This window comes from Schistocerca serialis, chromosome 3 (genome assembly GCF_023864345.2).
Source record: "Schistocerca serialis cubense isolate TAMUIC-IGC-003099 chromosome 3, iqSchSeri2.2, whole genome shotgun sequence".
Taxonomy (NCBI): Eukaryota; Metazoa; Arthropoda; class Insecta; order Orthoptera; family Acrididae; genus Schistocerca; species Schistocerca serialis.
In genome coordinates this window covers 570664586-570691677 of record NC_064640.1, presented here as the reverse complement: position 1 = coordinate 570691677, position 27092 = coordinate 570664586, and the positions used below count along the sequence as shown (strand labels likewise).

Here is a 27092-nt window from a genome sequence, read left to right as displayed (position 1 = left end):
TACTACTACTACTATTACTACAGAGAGATGGAACCCTCAAAATCATCTTCTTCTCCTCCCAGCAGGTAGGGTGTACTGCCTGGGAGTATTCACACCCTTCATCCAAAAGAATGAGAGTGGTTAGTTCTCCTGATAATAAGAATACTTTGGACTGCAGTAACAGGACTCAAGGAGTCATGAATAATAATGTGTTTTTGGTGATAAAGAGGAAGCGGGGAACATTTTAGAAACTGCCCCCTTTTATATCCATAAAGGTTTGGAAGGCCTTGCAGGAACATTAAAATCTATAAAACAATTGCATAATGGCTCATTGTTGGTCAAAACTAACAGGTCAAAGCAGGTAGACCTTCTTAAGAAATCGCAGAAACTGGGTGACTATGATTTCACTGTTGAGATGCATACATCTATCAACTCCAGTAAGGGCGTTTTTGCATGCTTGAGATATCATGGACATGGACATAGCAGAACTGAAGCAAGAATGGGCATCCCAGGGAGTGGTCGATGTGGGGCAATAAAATACGCAGGGATAATACAGCTACTGAAAAGACTGCCACTTTTGTTATCACATTCAATTCTCCAACGCTGCCTGAACATCTTGTGGCAGTGTTCCTTCAACTTAATGTTTAGCCTTACATTCCAAACCGTATGCAGTGCTATTAATGCCAGCATTTCAGCCATACAGCCATGAGTTGTGGAGGTGAAACGATATGCGGGAACTGCGGAAAAGTCACTCATGATGCTGGGACTGACTGACTGCGTATCTCGGGCGATCTGCATCAACTGCTCTGGGAACCACCCAGTCTTGAGCTGAGACTGCCCTGTTTTTGCTGAAGAATGCAAAATACACGAGATAGAAGTGACCAAGTGGATCCCCTATGCTGAAGCCAAAAAACAATATAAAGCGACAAAACCCCCTATCTTTGTCACTTCATATTCTACAATGATGCAGAAACCTATTCCCAAGGCGCACACTTTGACACAGATGACGCGTAGTGTGCCTGTATCCACCACAGGCACCAGTACTTGCACATGTACATGTCAAGGGAAAAAGAGTAAGGACAAAGAAATCCAGGTAGCTGCACCAGGAAAGACCAACAACAGTTCCACATCAAGCACCCAGAAGACACAAGAAAACAGTGTGCCTCTCAGTGCTCTCGAAGGGACAGGGTGCAGGGAAAGGCTCACGATTTTTGAGTCAAAAACTGTCCCAAGTGCTGTCAGACATCATCCTTTCCCATCTGACTGATTAGAAGGATATCATGGAGTTGGATGCCTTGGATCCAGTCAGCCCCTCCACTCCCCCTCTCTCTTAAAGTGCTTCACGTCCCTGGTGCAAAGATAGGGGTAAATTAAAACTGCATTAATGACATGGCTTCCACACTACAGTGGAACATGAATGGGTTCAGGATTCGTGTGGAGGAACTGAAACTTGTAACACAGGTACGTACTCATTTTAAAGATATAGATGTCCCTGTGCTACAGGGATATATGCTGTACCGCAGTGATGACATATAGGGGGAAACGGCCAAGGGAGATGTTGCAGTGTTTGTCACTAATGCGCACCACTCCTCTGCTCTCCCCTTGGCTACTGACCTACAAGCAGGTGCAGTTCGAATTCATGTGTCAAAGGATCACCGTTTGCTCACTGTATTTACCTCCACAAGATGCACTAGACTCTGAGGCTCTCACGGATCTTATCGCACAACTCCTGCGACCACTCCTCCTCCCTGGGAGACTTCAATGCCCATCATGTCCTGTGAGGCTGGACCAATGTTTGCCCTTGGGGTTGCGTTTTTGGAGGGCCTCATCATGTCTCACAAGCTATGCATCCTCAACATATGTACACACACACACATTTCTCTAGTGCTACTGGGTCATTCTCAGTCATTGACCTCTCTTTCTGTTCTCCCGTGCTTCCTGACTGTTCAGTGGGAGGACATTGATGACCTTCCTTCTAGTGACCACTTCCCTCTGTGTTCGAACACTGCAACAGCACCCAAGGATGGATGGATCGCATGACACAAGTGATCCATCGTGCCGCTGGCTCTCCATCCCACAGTCCTCAGGTAATCTTAAGAGGAAACCGGTAACTTGGTGGACAGATGAGTGCCATTCCATGATCCGGAAAAGGCAATCAGTAGCTTGGTGGACAGATGAGTGCCATTCTGTGATCTGGGAAAGGCATGCAGCTCTTCGACATTTTAAATGCCGACCGAAAGCAGAAACCTTAGGACCTTTCGAGTCACGAGGGCCAAGGCTCAACACATCATTAGGGAGAGTAAAAAAAGGTCATGGGAAGCGTTCCTGGACTCTATCAATCATTCCACTTCATCTATAGAAGTATGGGAAGCCATCGGAGGATTTCCGGTAAATGCAGTTGTTTACCAATATTAGCAGTGCTGAAACATGAGTGCCTCCAAACAACACCCAGACATTGGCCAAACATTTTGCACGAACTACTGCCAATGCAAGCCAGGATCAGGTATTTTGTCACTGTAGAGAGTGAAAAGTTGGACCAGGTACAACAGTTCTGAGGCCTACAGCTCCCATTTCTCCATCTGAGAGTCGAATCGCCACTGACTGAGATTCATGACACTGTACCCGGTCATGACCAAATTGGGTACTACATGCTTCGACATTTGCCAGTGGCATCAAAGGAAACTCTCCTCAAATGTTTGAATCTAATATGGCAGGCAGGCAGGCAACTTCCCCAACTCCCCCCTGCGGGTTCTGGCGTTAGAATAGGCCCAAGGTATTACTGCCTGTCGTAAGAGGGGACTAAAAGGAGTGCCTCATGTTTTGGACTTCATGTTATGGTCCCCTGTGGGGTTTGACGTCCATATTTCAAAATTTTCCCGGAGAGCGAGCCAATAGGGGAAGGCCACCTTACAAGGTGCATTGTGTCCATCGTGCGCTGTGGCCTTTCACATCCTACATCGATGTGGATCTGCACTTCTGCTCATTTTCCAGCTGTCAGGCTTGGTCACCCTCCATCCACTGTGCAGTATTGTTTTTTGCACTGACGGTGGTAATGGACTTGTTTGCACCTGATATCCAGCAAAGTAACCAGTCCATTGTGGTGGGGCTGCCATGTAACCTGTTTGTTGTAGCCTCCTGACCACACAGGGATTGCTCTACTGATGCCTGTGCCTTTAACTCCCCACATATACCAAGCGGTAGATGCCCATCCCCATGGGGCAATCAGGACTCCCGGCAATGGCCATCCTGCCTGGTGGCCTTTGCTGTGGCTGGGTGGTGCCCGTGGAGAGAGCCCCTGGTTGGAGTGGGTGGCATCAGGATGGATGACATACGATGAAGTGTAGTACATCATCTCTTGCTGGTGGTCAAACACCAGCAGTTTCTAAGCATTCACAGGCTCAATTCAACACACAGAAGTACAACCCCAAATCGTGCCCCTCCCTGGCCACACCATGGGAGGAATATCAGGCTAAGGATGGCAGCAGCTCTTGTTCGTCCCAGTAGCTTGTATGTTTGGGAGGTGATGGGGAATCTTTCATGATGATGAAGCCTCAGTTTTTTGTTGAGCACTTACAGGGCAAGTTTGGGGAGGTGGAGGGATTCTCCAAATTGAGATCTGGCTCAGTCTTGATCAAAACAGCATCCTCTGCCCAGTCACGGGCGTTAATCGCTTGTGACAAGCTGCGGGATGTTTTTGTAACCATCATGCCCCATAAGAGCTTAAATATGGTCCAGTGTATCATATTTCACAGGGACCTTCTCTTGCAATCTGACAATGAGCTGCGTGCCAATTTAGAGCGGCGAGGTGTTCATTTCATTCAGCATGTCCGCCAGGGTCCGAGGAATAATCAGGTTGCCACCGGTGCCTTCATCTTGGCCTTCAAGGGTGATACATTACCCAAGAAGGTCGAGGTGATGGCCTAGCGCTGTGATGTAAAGCCCTATATCCCTCCCCCAATACGGTGCTTCAAATGCTGGAAGTTCGGCCATATGTCTTCCCACTGTACCCTCAGCATCACATGTCGAGATTGTGGACGCTCATCATATCCCAATATTCCATGTGCCCCGCCTCCCACCTGTGTCAACTGCGGAGAGCACCATTCACCTTGCTCGCCAGACTGCAGTTTTCTCCAGAAAGAAAGGAAAATTATGGAGTACAAGACACCACCGCTACAACAGTTCTAGTCCCATCAGCTCCGCCAGCCCCAGTCACCTCTCAGAGCCAGAAGACTGCACCTGCCCCCTTGATGGTGGGGGCACTTGCCTCCCTGTTGCTCCTGCACCACCTACTTCAGGAGCAACACTCCCCCCCACCCCCACCCCCCCACCCCCCCAATCACCATTGGTGACATCCATCCCCACTTCTAAGCCGGAGAAGCGTACAACTTCTTCTGCTCATCTCTCTAGGATGGGGTCCCTATGGTCACTCCCTTCCCATGTTTCTGCTAGTGGGAAAGATGACACCCACCAGTGGTTGAAGAGCCCAAAAGCAGCTGGCCCTAGGGCTTCATGCTCATCTTCAGTCCCAGAGAGTGAAGTCCTCCCAGCCAGGGAAATCCAAGGAACAGCGAGAGAGATCCAAAAAGATTCCCAAGCCCAAGGGAATTGTGGTGGCACCTACATCACCGCTACCTACAAGCTCTGCATCTGAGGATGAGGTGGAGGTTCTGGCATCCGCTGAGGTCATAGATCTCGCCAGACACTCACCCACAATGGATATAGACTGCTCAGGCAATAAGTCGGTGGTAGCAGGTGACCCTGAGGTGTAAAGTGCCTCATTGAATGTTCATGCCTTCCCAGTCTCATGATGACGTTGTCCTCCAGTGGAATTGCGGTGGTTTTTTCCACCACCTGTCTGAGCTACGCCAACTGTTAAGCTATACACCTGCATTCTGCATTTACCTCCAGGAAACCTGGTTCCGGGCAATGTGGACCCCTGCCCTCCACGGCTTTAAGGGATATTACAGGAACCGTAGCGACTATAATCGAGTATGAGGTGGAGTTTGCGTTTGTGTCCAAACTCAGTCTTTAGTGAATCTGTGGCTGTCAGAATAAGGATGATGCTTCCTGTCTGCAATGTATATCTTCCTCCAGGTGGTGCAGTACCCCTGAATGTATTCGCTGCACTGATTGATCAACTCCCTAAACCTTTCCTACTTTTGGGAGATTTTAATGCCTGTAACCCCTTGTGGGGTGTTAGCGTGCTTACTGGCCGAGGCAGAGATGTCGAAACTTTCCTGCCTCAGTTTGACCTCTGCCTCTTAAATACTGGGGCTGCCACACATTTCAGTGTGGCTCATGGTAGTTACTCGACCATTGATTTATCAATTTGCAGCCCAGGACTTTCCCATCTATCCAGTGGAGAGTAGGATGGATGGATGGATATAGTGTTATGGGCGCTCAACAGTGTAGTCTTTAGCGCCCACACTGGAGAGTACATGATAACCTGTGTGGTAGTGACCACTTCCCCATCTTCCTCTCACTGTCCCGGCGCCATTCCCCCGGACGTCTACCAAGATGGGCTGTAAGCAAGGCAGACTGGGAAACTTTCACCTCTGCTGTCACCATTCAATCTCCCCCACACGGTAACATTGATGTTATGGTTGAGCACGTGACTACAAAAATCATTTCTGCAGCAGAAAATGTGATCCCTTGCTCTTTAGGGTGCCCCTGGCGAAAGGCAGTCCCATGGTGGTTGCCGTAAGTTGTTGAAGCATTTAAGGAGTGTCGACCAGCTCTACAGTGGCATAAGCAGCACCCTTCCCTGGAGCACTTGATATCCTTTAAACAGCTCAGTGCCCGCATTCGCCAACTTATCAAATGATGGAAGCAGTAGTGTTGGGAGAGAGACGTCTCGACCATTTGGTGCCATATGTCACTTTCCCAAGCCTAGGCAAAGATCAAACATGTTTTCAGGTACCAGACCCCAACAGGTGTTATCGATGTTAGCATAAATTGTGCGTTATCTACTGATGCAAATGCAATTACCGAGCACTTTGCTGAGCACTTTTTGCTGAGCACTACGCTCAAGCCTCTGCATCGGAGAATTACCCCCCCCAGCCTTTCACATTCTCAAATGGCGGCTGAAGGGGAAAGTCCTCTCATTCACTACACGCCACAGTGAATCCTATAATGCCCCATTTACAGAGTGGGAGCTCCTCAGTGCCCTCCTTTCACATTGCCGTGACACAGCTCCTGGGCCTGATCGAATCCACAGTCAGATGATTAAACATCTCTCATCTGACTGCAAGCGACATCTCCTTGTTATCTTCAACCAGATCTGGTGCGATGGCGTCTTCCATTGCAATGGTGAGAGAGCACCATCATTCCGGTGCTCAAACCCGGTAAAAACCTGCTTGATGCGGATAGCTACCGGCCCATCAGTTTCACCAACTTTCTTTGTAAGCTACTGGAACATATGGTGTGTTGGCGGTTGGGTTGGGTCCTGTAGTCACATGGTCTACTGGCTCCATGTCAGGGTGGCTTCCGCCAGGGTTGCTCTACCACTGATGATCTTCTGTCCCTTGAGTCTGCCATCTGGACAGTCTTTTCCAGACGCCACACCTCGTTGCAGTCTTTTTTGATTTATGGAAAGCGTATGACACGACATGAAGACATCATATCCTTGCCAAATTTCCTGTTGCTCCATACTTTCTGTGTCCAAGTTGGTGCCTCCCTTAGTTCCCCCCATATCCAGGACAATTGGGTCCCGCAGGGTTCTGTATTGAGTGTATTTCTATTTTTAGTGGCCATTAACAGTCTAGCAGCAGCTGTCGGGCCGCCTGTCTCACCTTCTCTGTATGCAGATGACTTCTGCATTTTGTACTGCTACACCAGTACTGGTGTTGCTGAGTGGCACCTACAGGGAGCCATCCATAAGGCGCAGTCATGGGCCCTAGCCCACGTTTTCCAATTTTTGGCTGCAAAGTCGAGTGTTGTGCACTTCTGTCGGCGTTGTACCGTTCATCCAGAACCAGAATTTTAACCTAATGATGTTGCACTCACTGCAGTGGAGACATATCGATTCTTAGGTCTGGTTTTCGATTCCCGATTGACTTGGCTTCCTCACCTTTGTCAGCTTAAGCGAAAGTGCTGGCAGCACCTCAGTGCCCTCCACTGCCTGAGCAACACCAACTGGGGTGCAGATCGCTCTACGCTGCTGCTGCTCTACAGAGCCCTTGTTCAATCCCGCCTTAACTATGGGAGTCTGGTTTATGTCCGGCAGTGCCCTCAGCGTTATGTTTACTCAACCCAGTGCACCACTCTGGCGTTCGCCTAGCGACAGGAGTCATCCTTTTGTAGTGGCGATCCTAGAGTCCGTCTCTGCCCTGGAACGTCATTCAGTGGTGTTCGTCTGGACCCCAGGTAATGTTGGAATCCCAGGCAATGAACTTGCCGACAGGCTGATCAAACAGGCTATGCGGAAACCGCTTAGGGAGATTGGTTTCTCTGCAACTGACCTGCGTTCAGTACTATGTCGCAGGGTTTTGCGTCTTCGGGAGATAGAATGGCATAACCGCAGTTTGCAAGCAAACTGTGTGCCATTAAGGAGACTACAAATGTGTGGAAGACCTCCACATGGGCTTCTCCTAGGGACTCTGTGGTTCTCTGTCAGCTCCGCATTGGCCACACTTGGGGGGACACATGGCTACCTCCTGTGCCGTGATAATGCACCTCATTGTTGGTGTGACACCTGGCTGACAGTGGCCCATATCTTGGTGAGCTGTCCTTCTTTGGTTGCCCTGCGACAGACTCTTCATTTACCGGACTCTTTGATATTAATTTTAGCTGACGATGCGTCATCGGCTACTTTAGTTTTAAATTTTATACATGACGGTGGGTTTTATCATTCTATATAAGTTTAGTGCATGTCCTTTTTCCCTTTGTGTTCTCGCCTCTAATGCTCTTAGGCTAGATGTTTCAGTGTGTCACAGAGTGGCTGGCTTTTCCTTTTTATTCTCGTAGTTGGCCAGCCACGGTTATCTGCTCTCTTGTTCTTATCTCTTCTACCTGTTTCTTCTGTTTCTTGCTTCTCTCTGTGGTTTTCTTTTCCAGTTTTGTCCATAGTAGTGTTGGTTGTCCTTTGTCATTCTTCTGGCTCTTCCTTTCTCATGTTATGGCGCTTTACATCTCATTTATTTTCTTCTTTCCCTTGTGTATTTATTTTACTGGGAACAAGGGACAAATAACCTCGCAATTTGGTCCCGTCGTCCCCCTCCTCCCCCCCACCCCCCCACGCTCGCCCCACCCCCTCTTTTAAACCAATCAACCTTCCCCAACTCATGGAGGGAGGCAATTTTGATCCATCTCCTCAAACCAGAAGAGGACTGCACGTGACCCAGTAGTTACCAGAGTATCGCCTTAACGAGCTGCGTAGGGAAGAGCCTGGAGCAAATGGTTAACCATTGTCTGGTCGGGTTGTTAGAGACCAGGCAACTCCTTAGCCTCTCTCAGTGTGGATTCCAAAGATTTCAGTCCACTATCGACAATCTGACCCTCCTAGAGGCGGCTATTCAGCATGCTTTCCTCCGTAAGCATTACTGTGTCGGCATATTCTTCGATATCAGTAAGGCATGCGATACTACTTGGAGACACTGTATTCTCCCACAACTTCATCAATGGGGCTTTCGTGGTCACATCCACATCTTCAAATGGTCTTTCCTGTCTCAGCGTTTTTTTAGGACACGAGTTGGTGACACGCTGTCTGATCAATTTGAGCAGGAGAATGGTGTTCCTCACGGCAGTGTTTTAAGTGTTACCCTCTTTGCCATAGCCATCAACAGCATCACATCTATGGTGAGGAGTCCTGTACAGTGCCCTTTATTTGTAGACAATTTTGCTGTTTTCTGTTCCTCCTCCACTGAGAGTGCGGAGGCTAGAGGAGTGGTCTGCAAAGATGGGTATCCAGTTTTTTGCTGATAAATGTGTGTGAGTTCATTTTAATTGTTCTTGTTGTCTTTTTAATTTGCCTGCCTTGAATATGAGGGAGACTATCCTACATTTTAGAGACACAGTGCGGTTTCTGTGCTTAATTTTTTACTCCCGGTTATCGTGGTTACAACACCTGTGAGACTGGAAAGCCAGAATCCTGAAGGTACTGAACATCATCAAGTGCCTTAGCCACAGGTCTTGGGCAGTGGACAGGGTGTGTCTCCTTGATACATGTGGAACATGCTCTATTCTATTACAGTGATGATCCAAAAGATTACAACCATGTACTCAGTAGCTTCTTTGTTCTTCTTTGGAATGAAATATGTCACTGATTCTGCATATAAGGGATCTGACAGTTTGTTGGTAGGTTCATGGAGGTATGTTGCACCAGATGTGTAGGCAAAGGTCATGTAATTCGCATATGTAAGAGGCCACTGATTTGTGTACGCATTGGTGCAGCCTGATAACGACCCAGATCAGTTCCATAAGATTTCCATCAGGCAAATTTGGTCCCCAAGACATCAACATGAGTTCACTTTAATGCTCCTCAAACCACTGTAGTAGAATTATGGCTCCCAGAGATGGACAGTTATACTGCTGAAAGATGACATCACTGTGGGGGAAGACATCAAGCATGAAGGTCTGCAGGTAGTTGCAGCTGACAGCATGGCTTTGATTACTAACACAGGTCCCATACTGGCATAAGAGAATGTCTCCCACAGCATAATACTGCTCCCACCGTCCCATACTGGCATAAGAGAATGTCTCCCACAGCATAATACTGCTCCCACCAGCCTGTGTCTGTGTCATGCTGCACTTTTTGAGCTGCTGTTCATCTTGGTGATGGTCTTTGTGGAGATGGCCATGGACCTGGAGTAGCAAAAATGTGAGTCACTGTAAAAGCCAACACATTTTCATTGATTGACAGGGTATTCCCAATGGTCCCGTGCCAACTGCAATCATAATTGACGATGTCTTTTGTTCAGCATGTGAACACATAGGTGTGGTCTGTTGCAGAGCTCCATGTTGAACAATGTATGATGAATGGTTTGCTCTGAAACACTTGTGTGTGCAATAGCATTGTGCTCTTTTGGCAGAGATGTCACAGGTCACCATATATCCTACTTTACAGAGCAGGGAAGCCTCCAGACTCTATGTTCTGTGAAGAGTCACGGATGTTGAACCGTATAGTGCCTAGTGGTAGTTTGTGTCATTCTACCTCTTGCCATAGATGGTCACGACATTTGCACATGAAAATTTGAGATACTCACTCACAGGCTCTGTGTAATAATTATCTACTCTTTGTCAAAGCTGCTTCTCTCAATGGATTTTCCTATTTGGAGCCCATATCTTCGCTGACGTGATACCCCATCTATTTAGGTTTTCTGTGATTTCCATAAATCGCACCAGGCAAATTCCGGGATGGTTCCTTTCAAAGGGTGCGGCCGACTTCCTTCCCTGTCCTTCCGTAATCTGATGAGACCAGAGACCAGTGACCTCGCTGTTTGGTCTCTTCTCCCAACCTCCCCCCCCCCCCCCCCCCCCAATATTTTGCTACTGCATTGCGTGCCAATGACACCACCAGGTGGCATCCAACATTGCTGTGGACATTGGTCATAATTCAGAATGAAATTTTCACTCTGCTGCGTAGTGTGCACTGATATGAAACTTTCTGGCAGGTTTAAACTGTGTTCTGGACTGAGACTCGAACTCAGGACCTTTGCCTTTCACAGGCAAGTGCTTTACCAACTGAGCTACCCAAGAATGACTGACAGCCCATCCTCACAGCTCCAATTCCACCAGTACTTCATCTTCTACCTTCCAAACTTCACAGAACCTCTCTTGCAAAACTTGTAGGACAAGCACTCCTGGAATAAAGGATATTGTGGAGATACAGCTTTGCCACAGCCTGGGGGATGTTTAGAGAGTAAAATTTTCACTCTGCATTGGAGTGTGCGCTGATATGAAACTTCCTGACAGATTAAAACTGTGTGCTGGACAGAGACTCGAACTCGAGATCTTTGCCTTTTGTGAGCAAGTACTCTACCATCTGAGCTAACCAAGCATGATTCACTCAAGTTTCACAGGAGTGCTTCTCTGAAGTTTGGAAGGTAGGAGACAAGGTACTGGCGGAGCTGGAGCTGTGAAGGTGGGTCGTGAATTGTGCTTGGGTAGCTCAGTTGGTAGAGCACTTGCCCGCAAAAGGCAAAGGTCCTGAGTTTGAGTCTCAGCCTGGCACAAGTTTTAATCTGCCAGGAAGTTCCAGTGGTCATAATGTTTTGGCTTATCAGTGTATAAACTGAAGTGGCAGCAGTGGTTGATGTGCATTAAGATTTAAATCCTTGTCATTATGTGTGGATACATGATAAATATGACTATACAATTCTTCACAAATTATCTTCAGGTGCTTGATGAATTTCATAAAACTCAGTATTGCTTTGTTTCAGAAATCTGGTTGTCCAGCTGTAGTTAGTGCTTCAAGCAGTGTTACTGAAGGAGATCAGTGGGTAACTGCTGCTCTCGACAATGTGCAGGGGCAGGTAAATATATTTTATGTTTGGATTGGAAAAGCAGTTGCTGTTATATTACAATATGCAAAAACATACAGGTACGACAGTAGGTTGACGTAAATGGCCATATCGTTTGATTGCATTGTCTTGAAAGTGTAAATTTTTCACACAACTAAGGGATTATTCACCTTAGTGTGTGATGTAAATTTAAACTTGATACCTTTACCTGTTCCTGAGAAGAAGGGGTCCTAACAGTCTGGCGGACACACAGATAGGAAGACATACATCAAAGTGGACCTATAACAGGGTGTATACGCCCCAAAACAAGTGGGAAATCTGGGAAAAAACCTGGAATTGTTTCATCTAGGAGAAAAGCGGGGAAACCCATGAATTTTTTAGAATTCTGACAATTTTTCATTGTTTTAGTTTTGAGTTAAATTTTTGTAATTTTGAGAGGTAACAACTGATACTGTAACAAAGAATTTTAATTTAGCCCACTACTGCAGAATAATCATGCGGGATTAAAACATAAAGGAGAGAAAAACACCAATATAAAACTTTTGCAAAGAAAATGTGCCTTTTACAACAACAAAACACAGTGTGCAAACAAGCATCCACCAACAGCAAAATGTGTCAAAGACTTTAGGGTAAAGACTATGCAATACTTCATAACAGCAAACTGCTTTCACTGAGCATGGTGTGACAACTGTTTAAATTAGGTTCACTTGAGCAGTTGCCCACTGCCTCATATGCATCTGCTGAGCTGTAGTTGCATATGAGCTGCACCTTCTTCCAATTCTTGTTACTTGGAGTGTGGCTATTAGCTGTATGAGCAGTAACAGCAGGTAGCCAGATGCTGCTCAGAAAAAATTTACTGATGTGCTCAAGCCGCCAGGTTCACTCATGCACAGAGCAGTCATTACGGTGTGGAGTAGTCTCCATGTGGCCGTAGTTTGTGTTTTGTGGGTTTGCTGTTCTCTCTTCATGTTCAGCTCTCACATCAAATGAAAATAAAATGGATATCTGTGGCTGGGAGCTACCAAATGAATTAAAATACATTCACATAATTACAGAAGACTTAAATATGTTATTAGTTTCAGTTTTGTGATTCTTTTTTTATTTCCATTTTTTTGGTAATCAAGCATTAATTGCTTTGCAGAACAGTGAAGTTATTTTTGTAAGTTTACTAAAGAAATTTGGCTTTTATTAATATTTTTCACAAAGGCAATCAGTTTATTGGAAATGAAGTGTTCCATTATACACTATTACCTAATTTCAACTGTTCACTGAATTTTAAGTGCACATTTTCATCTTCAGGCACGTGTGGCATTATGCCATAATAAAGAACCAAGTATTAGATTATACAGTAGTGGCACTCCCCAAGAAAACTGGCTTCCCAAAAACCACACTGAAAAGCTTTGCAGAATTTTACATATCTTCTTTCCGTGAAACACTGTTTTTAAATCAGAAGACATGTTTCAAGACTTCTCTGGTACCTCGCCTGGGCTTGATGTTATTTCTTAATTTGTGTTGTTTGCATCTTAAATCTGCAGAACACCATTTTTGAATAAATCATAGACTAGTAGCACACCATGTTTTACCATAATAACTCACCACAAGGATAACACAAGCAAAAAAAAAAAAAAATTTAAAAACCATCATGAACTTTTCCTGTCTATGTTCACACTACTGAACAATGATGTTGGTATTGACTATTACTAAATCACATTTGCTATGCTCTGTCATTTGCTGGTGAGATAACATGTCTGACAGAACTGTATCGCAATCTCGATTTCAGTGCTTCGCAAACTAATATGCTGTGTTTGGTGAAATTCGTATGTATACTTTCGTAATACAAAAATACGCAACATACATGTTGCTATGCATCAAATATCTTTCCAAAATGCATTATTTTTTTTGCTGGGTTTCTTGTCCTAGAGTGCCAGGATGTTCTATACTGGCGTATAATATCTTTACGATTCACAGGATTGAAAAGTTTTACAGTTCTGAGGGAAAGTATACTGTCACGTAACATGAAGAAATGTATTTTTACCAGTGAAAATTTGTATTTTCACCTGGGGAAAAGTGTATTTTTAACTGGAAAATCTGGGAAAATCCAGAAAAGTTCATTCCTCGTCCGCGTACGCACCCTGTATGAAATTTGCTTTTGCTGATTGAGGAACTGAACCCTAAAAAGGGTTATGAACTAAACATATGCACTGTAAAAGAAGTCAGAAGAAAATAGAAGAAGTTGACTGGAACATCAACAAACAATGGCTAATGAAAAATTACCAGTAAAAATAAAGAAATGTGATCAAGAAGGAAAATGAGACCCTGGAAGACTGAGGAAGAAATGGGAACCATAGCTTGTAGTACATAGCCTAAAATGGAAAGTAGAGAAGAGATGTGGAAGTAGAAGACAAAGAAGTAGTAATTCAACATTTTTGAGTCATCAGTTTTCTGACTGGTTTGATGCGGCATGCCATGAATTCCTCTCCGTGCCAACCTCTTCATCTCAGAGTAGCACTTGCAACCTATGTCCTCAATTATTTGCTGGATGTATTTGACTCTCTGTCTTCCTCTACAGCTTCCTTTAGTACCATGGAAGTCATTCTCTGATGTGTTAACAGATATCCTATCATCCTGTTGCTTCTTCTTGTCAGTGTTTTCCACATGCTTCTTTCCTCTCCGATACTGCAAAGAACCTTCTCATTTTTTACCTTATCAATCCATCTAATTTTCAACATTCGTCTGTAGCACTACATCTCAAATATTTCAATTCTCTTCTGTTCTGGTTTTCCCATGGTCCATGTTTCACAACTGTACAATGCAGTGCTCAGAAATTTCTTCCTCAAATTATGGCCTGTGTTTGATAGTAGTAGACTTTTCTTGGCCAGGAATATCCTTTGTGCCAGTACTAGTCTGCTTTTGATGTCCTCCTTGCTTCATCTGTGACTGGTTATTTTGCTGCCTAGGTTGCAGAATTCCTTAACTTCATCAACTTCATGACCATCAATCCTAATGTTAAGTTTCTCGCTGTTCTCATTTCTGCTACTTCTTAGTAGATTGTTCATTCCATTCAGCAGATCATGTAATTCCTTTTCACTTTCACTCAGGATAGCAATGTCTTCAGCAAATCATATCATTGATATCCTTTCACCTAGAATTTCAATCCTAGTCCTCAACCTTTCTTTTATTTCCATCATTGCTTCTTTGATGTGTAGATTGGTGAAAAACTACGTCCCTGTCTTACACCCTTTTTAATCCTAGCACTTAGTTCTTGGTTGTCCTTTCTTGTTATTCCCCCATGGCTCTTATACATATTGTATATTACCCATCTCCCCTATAGCTTATCCCTATTTTTCTCAGAATTTCCAACATATTGCACCATTTTACGTTGTCGAACACGTTTTTCAGGTCGACAGATCCTGTGAATGTGTCTTCATTTTTCTTAAGTTGTGCTTCCATTATCAGCCACAACGCCAGAATTGCCTCTCTGGTGCCTTTACCTTTCCTATAGCCAAACTGATGGTCATGTAATGCACCATTCTTCTGTATATTATCCTTGTCAGCACCTAGGATGCATGAGCTGTTAAGCTGATTGTGTGATAATTCTCACACTTGCCAACTCTTGCAGTCTTTGGAATTGTGTGGATGATATTTTTCTGAAAGTCATAGGGTATGTCGCCAGACCCATATATTCTACACACAAACATGAATAGATGTTTTGTTGTCGCTTCCTCCAATGATTTTAGAAATTCTGATGGAATGTTATCTATCCCTTCTGCTTCTCCTTTCTACCTACGAATCCTCAGTTATTTGTTGAACATCTTGAGGATAAGTTTGGGGAAGTGACAGTGCTATTCAAGATGAGAAGCAGTGCAGTCTTGATTCAGACAGCATCCCCGGCCCAATCCCAGGCATTACTTGCTTGTGACTGGCTGGGTGATATTCCTGTTTCCATCAGTCCCCATAAAAGCCTGAACATGGTCCAGGGGATTATTTTCCATCGCATCTTCCTCTTGCAGTCTGACGATGAGCTCCACGCCAATCTAGAATGGCAGGGTGTTCATTTCATCCAGTGCATTTACAGGGGACCCAAAGACAACAGGGTTGCTACTGGTGCCTTCATCTTTGCCTGTGAGGGTGATCAATGCCTGAAAAGGTGAAGGTGGTGGTTTATCGCTGTGATGTTAAACCATACTTCCCTCCCCCTATGCGGTGCTTTAAGTGCTGGGAATTCAGGCACATGTCTTTCCACTGCACTTCCAGCACCCCATGTCGAGACTGCAGGCGTCCACTTCATCCAAATACTCAATGTGCACCTCCTCCCCCTTGTATCAACTGTGGAGAGCAGCACTCCCCCTGCTCATCAGACTGCACAGTATTGCAAAAGGAACGGAACATCATGGAGTACAAGACCCTGGACTGGTTGACTTACCAAGAGGCTAAACATAAATTTGAAAGATAACACCCCATTTGGTTGATGTCCACATATGCTGCAGCTACAGTACCATCGCTGTCACAAGTACCAGTTGTGCCACACTCTGTGCCCCGAACAGTGGGCCCTCCAGACCTCCATAATACATCCGCCCACTTGGTGTATGGGGAAAATCTCCTTCCATTGCTCCTTCTTGAGCAAGCCCCCCTCTCCCCTCCACAAAACACAGGGGACATCGGTCCCCTCCCATCAGCCAAAGAAGCAACAGCCTCCTCCGGCTCCTCTCGTGTGGAAGGGGTCCTTTGAGACCCACCCTCCGAAGCTCTCTGTTAATGCCACAGCGGACGCTCGCTAGTGACTAAAGGAGTCAAATGCTGCTGGACAAGGAGCTTCATTGTCTTCCTCCATGCCTGAAGCTACTTCGGAGAAGTCCTCCCAGCAAACCCCTAAAGAGAAGCGAGTGAGCAAGCAAACAAAGAAGTCAGCTAAGAAAAAGGACCCTCCAGTGGCCCCAACACCACCACTCCCTACCACTTTTGCACCTGAGGATGAGGTGGAGATATTAGTGTCCCCTGAGGACCTGCATCTCAGTGATGCCTCATCCACAATAGGAATGGATACAAATACTCAGATGGTGACAGCAGGTGGCTCTGAGACATAACCTGCCTCCTGCCTGCTTTGTGCCTTCCCAGCCTCACGATAATGTCATCCTCCAGTGGAACTGCTTCGGTTTTTTCCACAACCTGGCTGAGCTATGGCAGCTGTTAAGATTTACACCTGCTTTCTGCATTGCTCTTCAGGAAACCTGGTTCCTGGCAATGCGGACCTTTGCCCTCCGTGGCTATTGGGGACATTAATAGAACCGTAACGACTATAATAGTGTGTCAGATGGAGTTTGTGTCAATGTCCTGAACTCAGTATGCAGTGAACTTGTGCCCCTTCAAACCCCTCTTGAAGCTGTGGCTGTTAGGATAAGGACGATGCAGGAAATAACTGTCTGCAACGTATACCTTCCTCCAGATGGTGCAGTACCCCTGAACATGTTGACTGCACTGATTCATCAACTCCCTAAACCTTTCCTACTTTTGAGAGATTTTAATGCCCATAACCCCTTGTGGGGTGCCACCGTGCTTATTGGCCGAGGTAGAGATGTCAAAACTTTCCCGTCTAAACTCGACCTCTGCCTCTTAAATACCCCCCCCCCCCCCCCCCCCCACACACACACACACACACACAAACACACATTTCAGTGTTGCTCGTGGTCGTGGTACTTACTCGGCCATTGATTTATCAATTGGCAGCCCAGGTCTTCTCCCATCTATCCACTGGAGAGCCCATGATGACTTGTTTGGTAGTGACCACTTCCCCATCTTCCTGCCACTCCCCCAGCGCCATTCTCCTGGATGTCTACCAAGATGGGCTTTAAGCAAGGCAGACTGGGAAGCTTTCACCTCTGCTGTCACCGTTTGAATCTCCCCCCACATGGTACCATCGATGTGGTAGTTGAGTGGGTCACTAGAACGATCATTTCTGTGGCGGAAAATATGATCCTTTGTTTTTTAGGGTGCCCCGGCAAAATCCAGTTCCTTGGTAGTAGCTGGAAATTGCTGAGGTCATTAAAGAGCATCAGCGTGCTCTACAGCAACATATGCGGCACCCTTCCGTAGAGTACCTAATAGCTTTTTGACAGCTCTGTGCCCGCATCTGCCAGCTTCTAAAAAGACAGAAACAGGAATGTTGGGAGAGGTCCGTCTCGACAATTGGGTGCCATATGTCTCCTTCCCAAGTCTGGACAAAGATAAGATATGTTTGTGGGTATCAGACCCTGAAAGGTGTCACGGGCACTAACATCAGCGGTGTGTTATCTACCAACACAAACGCAATTGCCGAGCACTTTGCTGATCACTATGCTCAAGCCTCTGCGTCAGAGAATTACCCCCAGCATTTTGCACCCTCAAACAGCAGATGGAAAGGAAAGCTCTCTTGTTCACTGAATGTCACAGTGAATGCTGTAATGCTCCATTTACAGAGTGGGAGCTCCTCAGCGTCCTTGCACAGTGCCTTGACACAGCTCCTGGGCCAGGTTGAATCCACAGTCAGATGATCAAACATCTCTCGTCTGAATACAAGCGACATCTCCTTGTTATCTTCAACCAGATCTGGTGTGATGGCGTCTTCCATTGCAATGGTGAGAGAGCATCATCATTCTGGTGCTCAAACCCGGTAAAAACCTGCTTGATGTGGATAGCTACCGGCCCATCAGTCTCACCAACTTTCTTTGTAAGCTACTGAAACATATGGTGTGTCAGCGGTTGGGTTGGGTCCTGTAGTCACATGGTCTACTGCCTCCATGTCAGGGTGGCCTCCGCCAGGGTTGCTCTACCACTGATGATCTTCTGTCCCTCGAGTCTGCCATCCGGACAGTCTTTTGCAAATGCCAACATCTGGTTGCCGTCTTTTTTGATTTATGAAAAGCTTACGACACGAGCTGTTGACATCATATCCTTTCTACATTATATGAGTGGGATATCTGGGGCCCATTCCCAATTTTTATCCAAAATTTCCTATCGCTCTGTACTTTCTGTGTCCAAGTTGGTGCCTCCCATAGTTCCCCCATATACAGGAGAATGATGGGGTCCCGCAGGGCTCTGTATTGAGTGTATCTCTATTTTTAGTGGTCATTAATGGTCTAGCAGCAGCTGTTGGGGCGTCCGTCTCACCTTCTCTGTATGCAGGCGACTTCTGCATTTCGTACTGCTACACCAGTACTGGTGTTGCTGAGCGGTGCCTACAGGGAGCCATCCACAAGGCACAGTCATGGGCTGTAGCCCACGTCTTCCAGTTTCCGGGCACGAAGTCGTGTTTCATGCTCTTCTCTTGGCATTGCACCATTCATCTGGAACCAGAACTTTACCTTAATGATGATCCACTCACTGTAGTGGAGACATATCAATTCTTAGGACTGGTTTTCGAAGCCCGATTGATGTTGCTTCCTCATCTTATTCAGCTGAAGGAGAAGTGCTGGCAGCACCTTAATGCCCTCCGCTGCCTGAGCAACACCAACTGGGGTGCAGATTGCTCTACGCTGCTACAGTTCTACAGAGCCCTTGTTCAATCCTGCCTTGACTATGGAAGTCTAGTTTATGTTTCGGCAGCACCCTCAGCATTGAATTTAGTCTCCCCTGTGCACCACTGTGGCATTTGACTGGCAATGGGAGCTTTTAGCATATCTCCAGTGACCAGTGTGCTGGTGGAGGCCGGAGTCCCTCGATTGAAGGTGAGGCTTGCACAACTGCTCTCACCAGTTACGTTGCACATATTTGTAGTTCTCCTGAGCATCCGAATTACCGTCTCCTTTTCCCACCCACGACGGTTCATCTCGCGCAACGGAGGCCCAGTTCAGGGCATATGATAGAGGTTCACGTCCGATCTCTTCTGTCCACCTATACTCGAGGTCCATTCACGTACAACTCCATGATGTATACCTAGGCTGAAGCTTTGCTTGGACCTTTCCCCATGGTCCTAAGGACTCGGTTAACCCTGTGGCTCTCCTCTTGATTCTTAACATGTGCCAAGACCATGGAGTGAAGTGCTTTGCACCAATGGCAAGAGGGCTGATGGTCACATTGGCTTCGCTTATGTTCGTGGAGGACATATTGAACAGCACTCTTTGCCAGATGGCTGCAGTGTTTTCACTACTGAACTGGCAGCCATTTCTCGTGCTCTGGAGCCCATCAGCTCTTGCTCTGGCGAGTCTAATCAGAACGAGGGATGGATGACCTAACAGTGTGGTCCCTCCCCCTCTTTTAAACCAACCAACCATTTAAGAGTGAGATTCCCATTGCACTCCTAATTTTACCACCCTTTCTTTTAATTTTGCCAAAGGTTGTTTTGACTTTCCTATATACTGAGTCATTCCTTCCGACAATCACATCTTTTTCTATTTCTTAACATTTTTCATGCTGCCATTTCATGTTAGCTTCCCTGCACTTCCTATTTATTTCATTCCTCAGTGAGCTGTGTTTCCGTATCCCAGAATTTCCCTGTACATATTTGTACTTCCTCCTTTCATCGATCAACTACAGTATTTCTTCTGTTACCCATTGTTTCTTCACAGTTACCTTCTTTGTGCATATGTTTTTCTTTCCAACTTCTGTGACTGCCCTTTTTGGAGATGTCCATTCCTCTTCAACTGTACTGCCTACTACGCTATTCCTTATTGCTTATTGCCTCATAGAACTTCAAGCATATCTTGTCATTCCTTAGTACTTCTCCATCCCACTTCTTTGCTTATTGATTCTTCCTGACCAAGGTCTTAAACTTCACCCTAATCACTACTACATTGTGATCTGAGTCTGTATCTGCTCCGAGGCACACCTTACAATCTAGTTTCTGATTTTGGAATCTCTGTATGACTATGATGTAATCTACTTGAAATCTTCCCGTATCACCCTACCTTTTCCGAGTATACCTACTCCTCTTGTTATTCTGGAACAGAGTATTCGCTGTTAGTACCTGAAATTTACTACACGACTCAATTAGTCTTTCTCCTGTCTCATTCTTTGTCCCAAGCCTATATTCTCCTGTAATCTTTTCCCCTTCTCCTTCCCCCACAACTGCATTCCGGTCCTCCAGACTATTAGATTTTCATCTCCCCTTACATACTATGTTACCCATTCAATATCCTCATATACTTTATCTCTTCATCTTCAGCTTGCGATGTCAGCATGTATGCTGGAACTATCATTGTCAGTGTTGGTTTGCTGTCAATTCTGATAAGAACAGCCCTATCACTGAACTGTTCACAGTAACACACTCTCTGCCCTACTTCCCTATTCATAATGAATACTACTACCATTATACCAATTTCTGCTGCAGTTGATGTTACCTTTACTCATCGGACAAGAAATCGTTGTCTTTCTCCCATTTCACTTTAGTCATCCCTACTACACTCACGCTCATAAATTAAGGATAATGCTGGTACATGGTGAAACAATACTCTGGTGGGTGGTTTGCGGGTTTAAATCACCTTGGGGTATGACTATGCAGTGCATTTGACCTGCGGTCGTCGCACGGTGGCTCTGGCAGCAGTCCACATACACAGAGGTGTGTTGGTGCATGTCAGAGTACAGTGCAGCGAGTAAGTGCGCAGACATTTTCAGACGTGCTAATGGTGACTGTGTATTGAAAATGGTTCAAAGAACACATATTGATGACATTATGAGGGGTAGAATACTAGGGCGACTGGAGGCTGGTCAAACACAGCAGGTCATAGCAAGGGCCCTCTGTGTGTCGCAAAGTGTGATCTCAAGATTATGGCAACCATTCCAGCAGACAGGAAACGTGTGCAGGCACTACAGTACGGGACGTCCACAGTGTACAACACCACAAGAAGACCGAAATTTCATCATCAGTACCCGCAGATGGCCACGGAGTGCTGCAAGTAGCCTTGCTCGGGACCTTACCGCAGCCACTGGAACAGTTCTCTCCAGAAACAGTCTACAGACTACTGAACAGACATGGTTTATTCGCCCAGAGACCTGCAGGGTATTCCACTGACCCCTGGTCACAGGAGAGACCGTAAAGCATGGTGTCAAGAACGCAGTACATGGTCATTGGAATAGTGCTCCCAGGTTATGTTCACAGACGAGTCCAGGTGTAGTCTGAACAGTTATCCTCGCCAAGTTTTCATCTGGCGTGAACCAGGAACCAGATACCAACCCCTTAATGTCCTTGAAAGGCACCTGTATGGAGGTCGTGGTTTGATGGTGTGGGGTGGGATTATGATTGGTGCACGTACATCCTTGCATGTCTTTGACAGAGGAAGTGTAACAGGTCAGGTGTATCGGGACGTCATTTTGCACCAGTATGTCTGCCTTTTCAGGGGTGCAGTGGGTCCCACCTTCTTCCTGATAGATGATAACGCACGGCCCCACTGAGCTGCCATCGTGGAGTACCTTGAGACATAAGATATCAGGCGAATGGAGTGGCCTGCCTGTTCTCCAGACCCCCATCAAGCACGTCTGGGATGCTCTCAGTCAACTTATCGCTGCACATCTTCAAACCCCTACGACACTTCAGGAGCTCTGACAAGTACTGGTGCAAGAATGCGAGGTTATACCCCAGCAGCTGCTCGACCATATGATCCAGAGTATGCCAACCCATTGTGCGGCCTGTGTACATGTGCACGGTGATCATATCCCCTATTGATGTCGGGGTACGTGCGCAGGACACAGTGGCGTTTTGTAGCACGTGTGTTTTGGGATGATTTTCTCATCTTATCACCAATACCATGGACTTACATATCTGTGTCGTGTGTGTTCCCTATGTGCCTATGCTATTAGCGCCAGTTTTGTGTAGTGACACGTTGTGTGGCACCACATTCTGCAATTATTCTTAATTTATGAGCATAAGTGTATATCTAGATTGAGCCTTTGCATTTCCCTTTTCAGATTTTCTAACTTCCCTGCCACAGTCAAGCTTCTGACATTCCATGCCCTGACTTGCACAATGTTATCATTTCATTGCTCATTCAGTCTTTTTCTCGTGATCACCTCCCCCTTTGGCGGTCTCCACTTCAAGATCTGAATGGGGGATAATTGTGGAATCTTTTGCCAATGGCGATATCATCATGAGACTTTTTCATCTACAGGCTAAAAGCCCTGTGGATACATGTTATGTGGATTTAATGCAGTGGTTTACATTGCCTTCAGTATCCTCATGTCGTTGATCATTAGTGATTCTTCTACCTTTAGGGGCAGTTTCCCACCCCAGGGACAAGAGAGGCCCTGACCCTCTGTCCACTCATCTGTCCTTTTTTACAAAGCTGTTGGCAGAATAAGGGTGAGTTCTTTTGCCAGAAGTCTTCAGCGGCCAGCGCTGATTAATAATCAAAAGTTAAGCTGTGGCAGTTTTGGAACCTGGGACCGAGGTCGATTCGATTACTAATCAAAGATGCAACCCATAGACGATTTAAATGCATTATGCACTATGGAACACAATCACAGATGTTTACTAGATGTTTAGAATATCATTTTTCTTCTATGCATTGCATTGTGCTTTAACAGTCTTAAATTAATTTCATATTCATTGCTACAAATATGTACTTAATTTGAAGATGACCGTCACTACAATGAACCTTCACAAATCCATGTTGCTCCTGTTTGAAATTTATACCATAGCAGCTGATCGGTACGAGGCACACAGGCACATGAGTTGTCAGCACCAGAAGACAAATAATAGCTAATTCCCCTTCTTACGACTTCTAACTCACAATGGACACTCTACTTACTATTCTGTCCCTGAGGTAAGTGGCAAACTTCACTTTACTCATGACCATATTCACCAACCTCAATTGAAATGTAAAAATATTACTGTCTCTCTAAGTATTTTAGTTTGTTACTTAGCAGGGTAACTACAATATTAAGAACCTCTTAATGTACGTTGAGGTGTTTGGATTCGGTTGCTGCATGCTAAATGCATTTTATTATAATATGCAGTTGAGAAGGGTGGGCTGGACAAATACTTGATATGGACCGAAGTTTATAATAAAAATAAATTCAAGAAGCATGTGTCACATAAGGTCCAAGGAAAGCGTGGAGTGATTGTACAACAATAAGAGTATTGATACAAGTGGAACATACTCTATTGTATTATAAAGAGGATGGCTCACAGTGATTAGTATGAATTATAATTCTAATCCTTGTAATATATGTAGACATGTGTTAGATGTGGCTATGTAATACTTCACAAATCGTCTTCAGTTTCTCGGTGGATTTCAGGAAAATCGGTGCTCTTTTGTTTCAGAGCTCTGGTTGTCCAACTGCTGTTATTGTTTCAAACAATGATACTGAAGGAAACCAGCGGGTGAATGCTGCTATCGACAGTGTGCAGGAGCAAGTAAGTATATTTTATGTTAAATTGGAAAAGCGGTTGTTTTTATATTACAATATGCAAGAACATACATGTGTCAGATATATGTTGACGTAAATGGCCATATCGTTTGATTGTAATGAGTTACAAGCTTATATTTTTCACACCACCAAGGGATTATTCACGTGTTTGACATAAATTTGAACTTGATACCTTTACCTGTTCCTGAGAAGAATGGGTGGTAGCAGACGGATGGGCAGATGGGTAGACAGACAATGAAGTGATTCTATAAGGGTTCTGTTTTTACTAACTGAGGTACAGAAGTGCATTAACTTTTGCTTGAAACTCTAGAAAACCTTTACAGAGACACACCAGATGATGCAGGAAGCCTAAAGAGATGAGTGCTCAAGTCATATTCGGTATTATGAAAGGTTCACATGGTTTACAATTTGCTGGATGGAAGTTAAAAAGACTCTTATTCAGGACACTCTTCAATGTCTACAGATGATGCTCATGTCAGGAATGTCAACAAATTTGTGCAAGCCAATTGAAAAAAAAAAAAAAAAAATTGATTCAAATGGCTCTGAGCACTATGGGACTTAACATCTATGGTCATCAGTCCCCTAGAACTTAGAACTACTTAAACCTAACTAACCTAAGGACATCACACACCACCCAGTCATCACGAGGCAGAGAAAATCCCTGACCCCGCCGGGAATCGAACCCTGGAACCCAGGCGCGGGAAGCGAGAACGCTACCGCATGACCACGAGCTGCGGACAAAGCCAATTGAAGATTGACTGTCCGAGAGATTGCAGAATGTAACATTTCGGTTGGAACATGTCATGAAATCCTGACACAGCATCTTGGAATGCATTGTGTTGGCGCAAAGTACATCCCACAGCTCATGAGTCATGAGTGACTATTGCACAAAAAATGAAATCATTGTGCTGCCTCATCCTCCGTACTCTCCATACCTTGCCCCTGTGGACTTTTACATTTCCAAATTTGAAAACCCTATTTAAAGGACAAAGATTTGCAACTACAGACAAGATAAAGGAAAATTTGCAGACTGCACTTCACCCAAACCAGCAAGAGGTGTACCAAGACTGCTTCTGGAGGTGGAAGTGGTGTATCAATTGTGGAGGAGAGTATTTCAAAGCAGACCATGCACAATAAATACAAAGTAAGTGAAGAAAAATTTTGTGGATTAAGTTCTGGAATTTTTTGAACAGACCTCGTATCTTGACATATATGGCTATTTCTTTTGATTACATTGACTTAGAAACTTAAAATTGTCACAGCACCAATGGACCATACATTTTTGTACGTGACATAATTTGAAATTGAGACTTTTACCTGTTTGTGTGAATAAGGGGTCTTAAACAGTTGTATGGACAGTGAGAGAAAACAAAGTGATGTGCTCTCACAAGGGTTCCACTTTTACCGCCTATGGCACAGGAAAAAAAAAAAGATATGGTTTTATCAGAAATTAACTAAACATATGGAATTTAAAAGAGGAGTTAGAAGAAAATAGGTGAAGGTGAATGGAACATCTACAAAGAATGAATAATGAAGCATTACCAGTAAAAATAAAGAAATATGAACCAGAATGAAAACAAGACCCTGGGAAACTGAGGAAAAGATGAGAACCATACCTATTTGTGATAACCTAAAATGGGAAGTGAAGAAGAGAAGAGGAAGTAGAAGAAAATGTTGTAGTAGTTCAATTTTATAATAAATAGACATTCAAGAAGTGTGTGTCACATTAAGTCCAAAGAAAAGTATGCAGTGGTCATATACCACTAAGAATGTTGAAACATGTACGTGCTCCATTGTATTATTAAGAGAATGCTAGCAGTGATTTATGTGTATTAAGATTTTAATCTGTGTCATTGTACATAGAAGTGCATTAAATGTAACTGAACATTACATCACAAATTGTCTTTTTTTTTCAGTGCATTTCATGCAAATCATTATTTTTTTGTTTCAGATATCTGGTTGTCCAACCACAGTTAGTGCTTCAAATAATGTTACTGAAGGAAACCAAGAGATATCTGATGATGTAGACATTGTGAAGGATGAAGTAAGTATATTTCATGTCTGGATTGGTAAAGCAGTTTCTTTTCTACTACAGTATACAAAAAATACAGGTATGAGATGTATGTTGACATAAATGGCTGTATCTGTTGATTGCTTTGACTCAGAAGTTTAAAGTTTTCACACTACCAGGAGACTATAGCCCTTGGTATGTTTCATAAATTTGAACTTGATACCTTTACCTGTTCCTGAGGAAAAGAGGTCTTAACAGTTGGATGGACAGACAGACAGACAGACGGATAACAAATCGAGTCCAATCAAATAAAATAAAATCGTTTTATTACATCTTTAAACATTTTACAATGTTCTTGATTTTGACATACAGAAATACATTAGTTACAGTACATAAAAACAAATATGTAGGAAATACATGGAGACTTTATACAAAGAATGTGACCTGCACCATGTTTGGTTAAAATATTTGCAATTCAGGTCTACAGGATTGTCAGATTCTCACAAACAAGTGTCAGTAGATAAGATGATCTTTACAGCAGGTATAAAATCTTCAAGAGTATAAAAAGCTTTCTTTTAGCCATTTCTTTGTAATATTTTTAAAAGCAGACAGTGTAACACATCATATGCCTGTAAAGTTAATGAATCAAAAAACTTAACTGCCAAATACTGGTAGATGTTAATTCTCTTCCGGTCAGGGTGTATACACTCCAGGACAATTGGGAAATCCAGGAAAGACCCGGGAAGTTTTTCATCCAGAAGAAAATAGGGAAAAAATCCAGCAATTTTTTAGAATTCCAGGAATTTTTCATTGTTTTAGTTTTGAGTTACATTTTTTTGTAATTTTGACTGATAAGAATTGATACTGTAACAAAGAATTTTAATTTAGTGTGCTACTGCAGAATAATACTGCAGCAAAAAAACATAAACAGGAGAAAACATCAATATAAAACTTAAATTGCAAAGAAAATGTGCCATTTACAACAACAAAACAGTGCACACACAAGCATCTGCTGACAGCAAAATGTGTCAAAAGCTTTGGGACGAAGACTATGCAATACTTTGTAACAACAAACTGCTTTCAATGAACGTGGCGTCACAACTGTTTGAATTAGGTTTATTTGAGCAGTTGCCATCGGGTTCATGCTCCCGCGCTGAGTTGAAGTTGTGTATGAGTAGGGCTGCCTCCTGCTTCTTGCTACTTGAAGTGTGGCTGTTAAATGCGTAAGCAGTAGCTGCAAGCAGCCGGATGCTACCCGGAAAATTTTTTCTGGTGCACCCGAACTTCCAGATTCTCGCATTCATGGA

The 27092-nt window shown here is 44.5% G+C and overlaps 1 protein-coding gene across 1 annotated transcript in view; it reads left to right on the top strand.

Annotated features, from left to right (window-relative positions):
- The window catches only part of LOC126470462 (microtubule-associated protein futsch-like), a 525429-nt gene that overhangs the window by 304092 nt on the left and 194245 nt on the right, over positions 1-27092 (top strand). The window contains exons 19-21 of the mRNA XM_050098320.1: positions 11358-11450; positions 23668-23760; positions 25726-25818. Of these exons, the coding sequence (XP_049954277.1) occupies positions 11358-11450; positions 23668-23760; positions 25726-25818 (279 nt within the window). The remainder of the gene's footprint in view (positions 1-11357; positions 11451-23667; positions 23761-25725; positions 25819-27092) is intronic.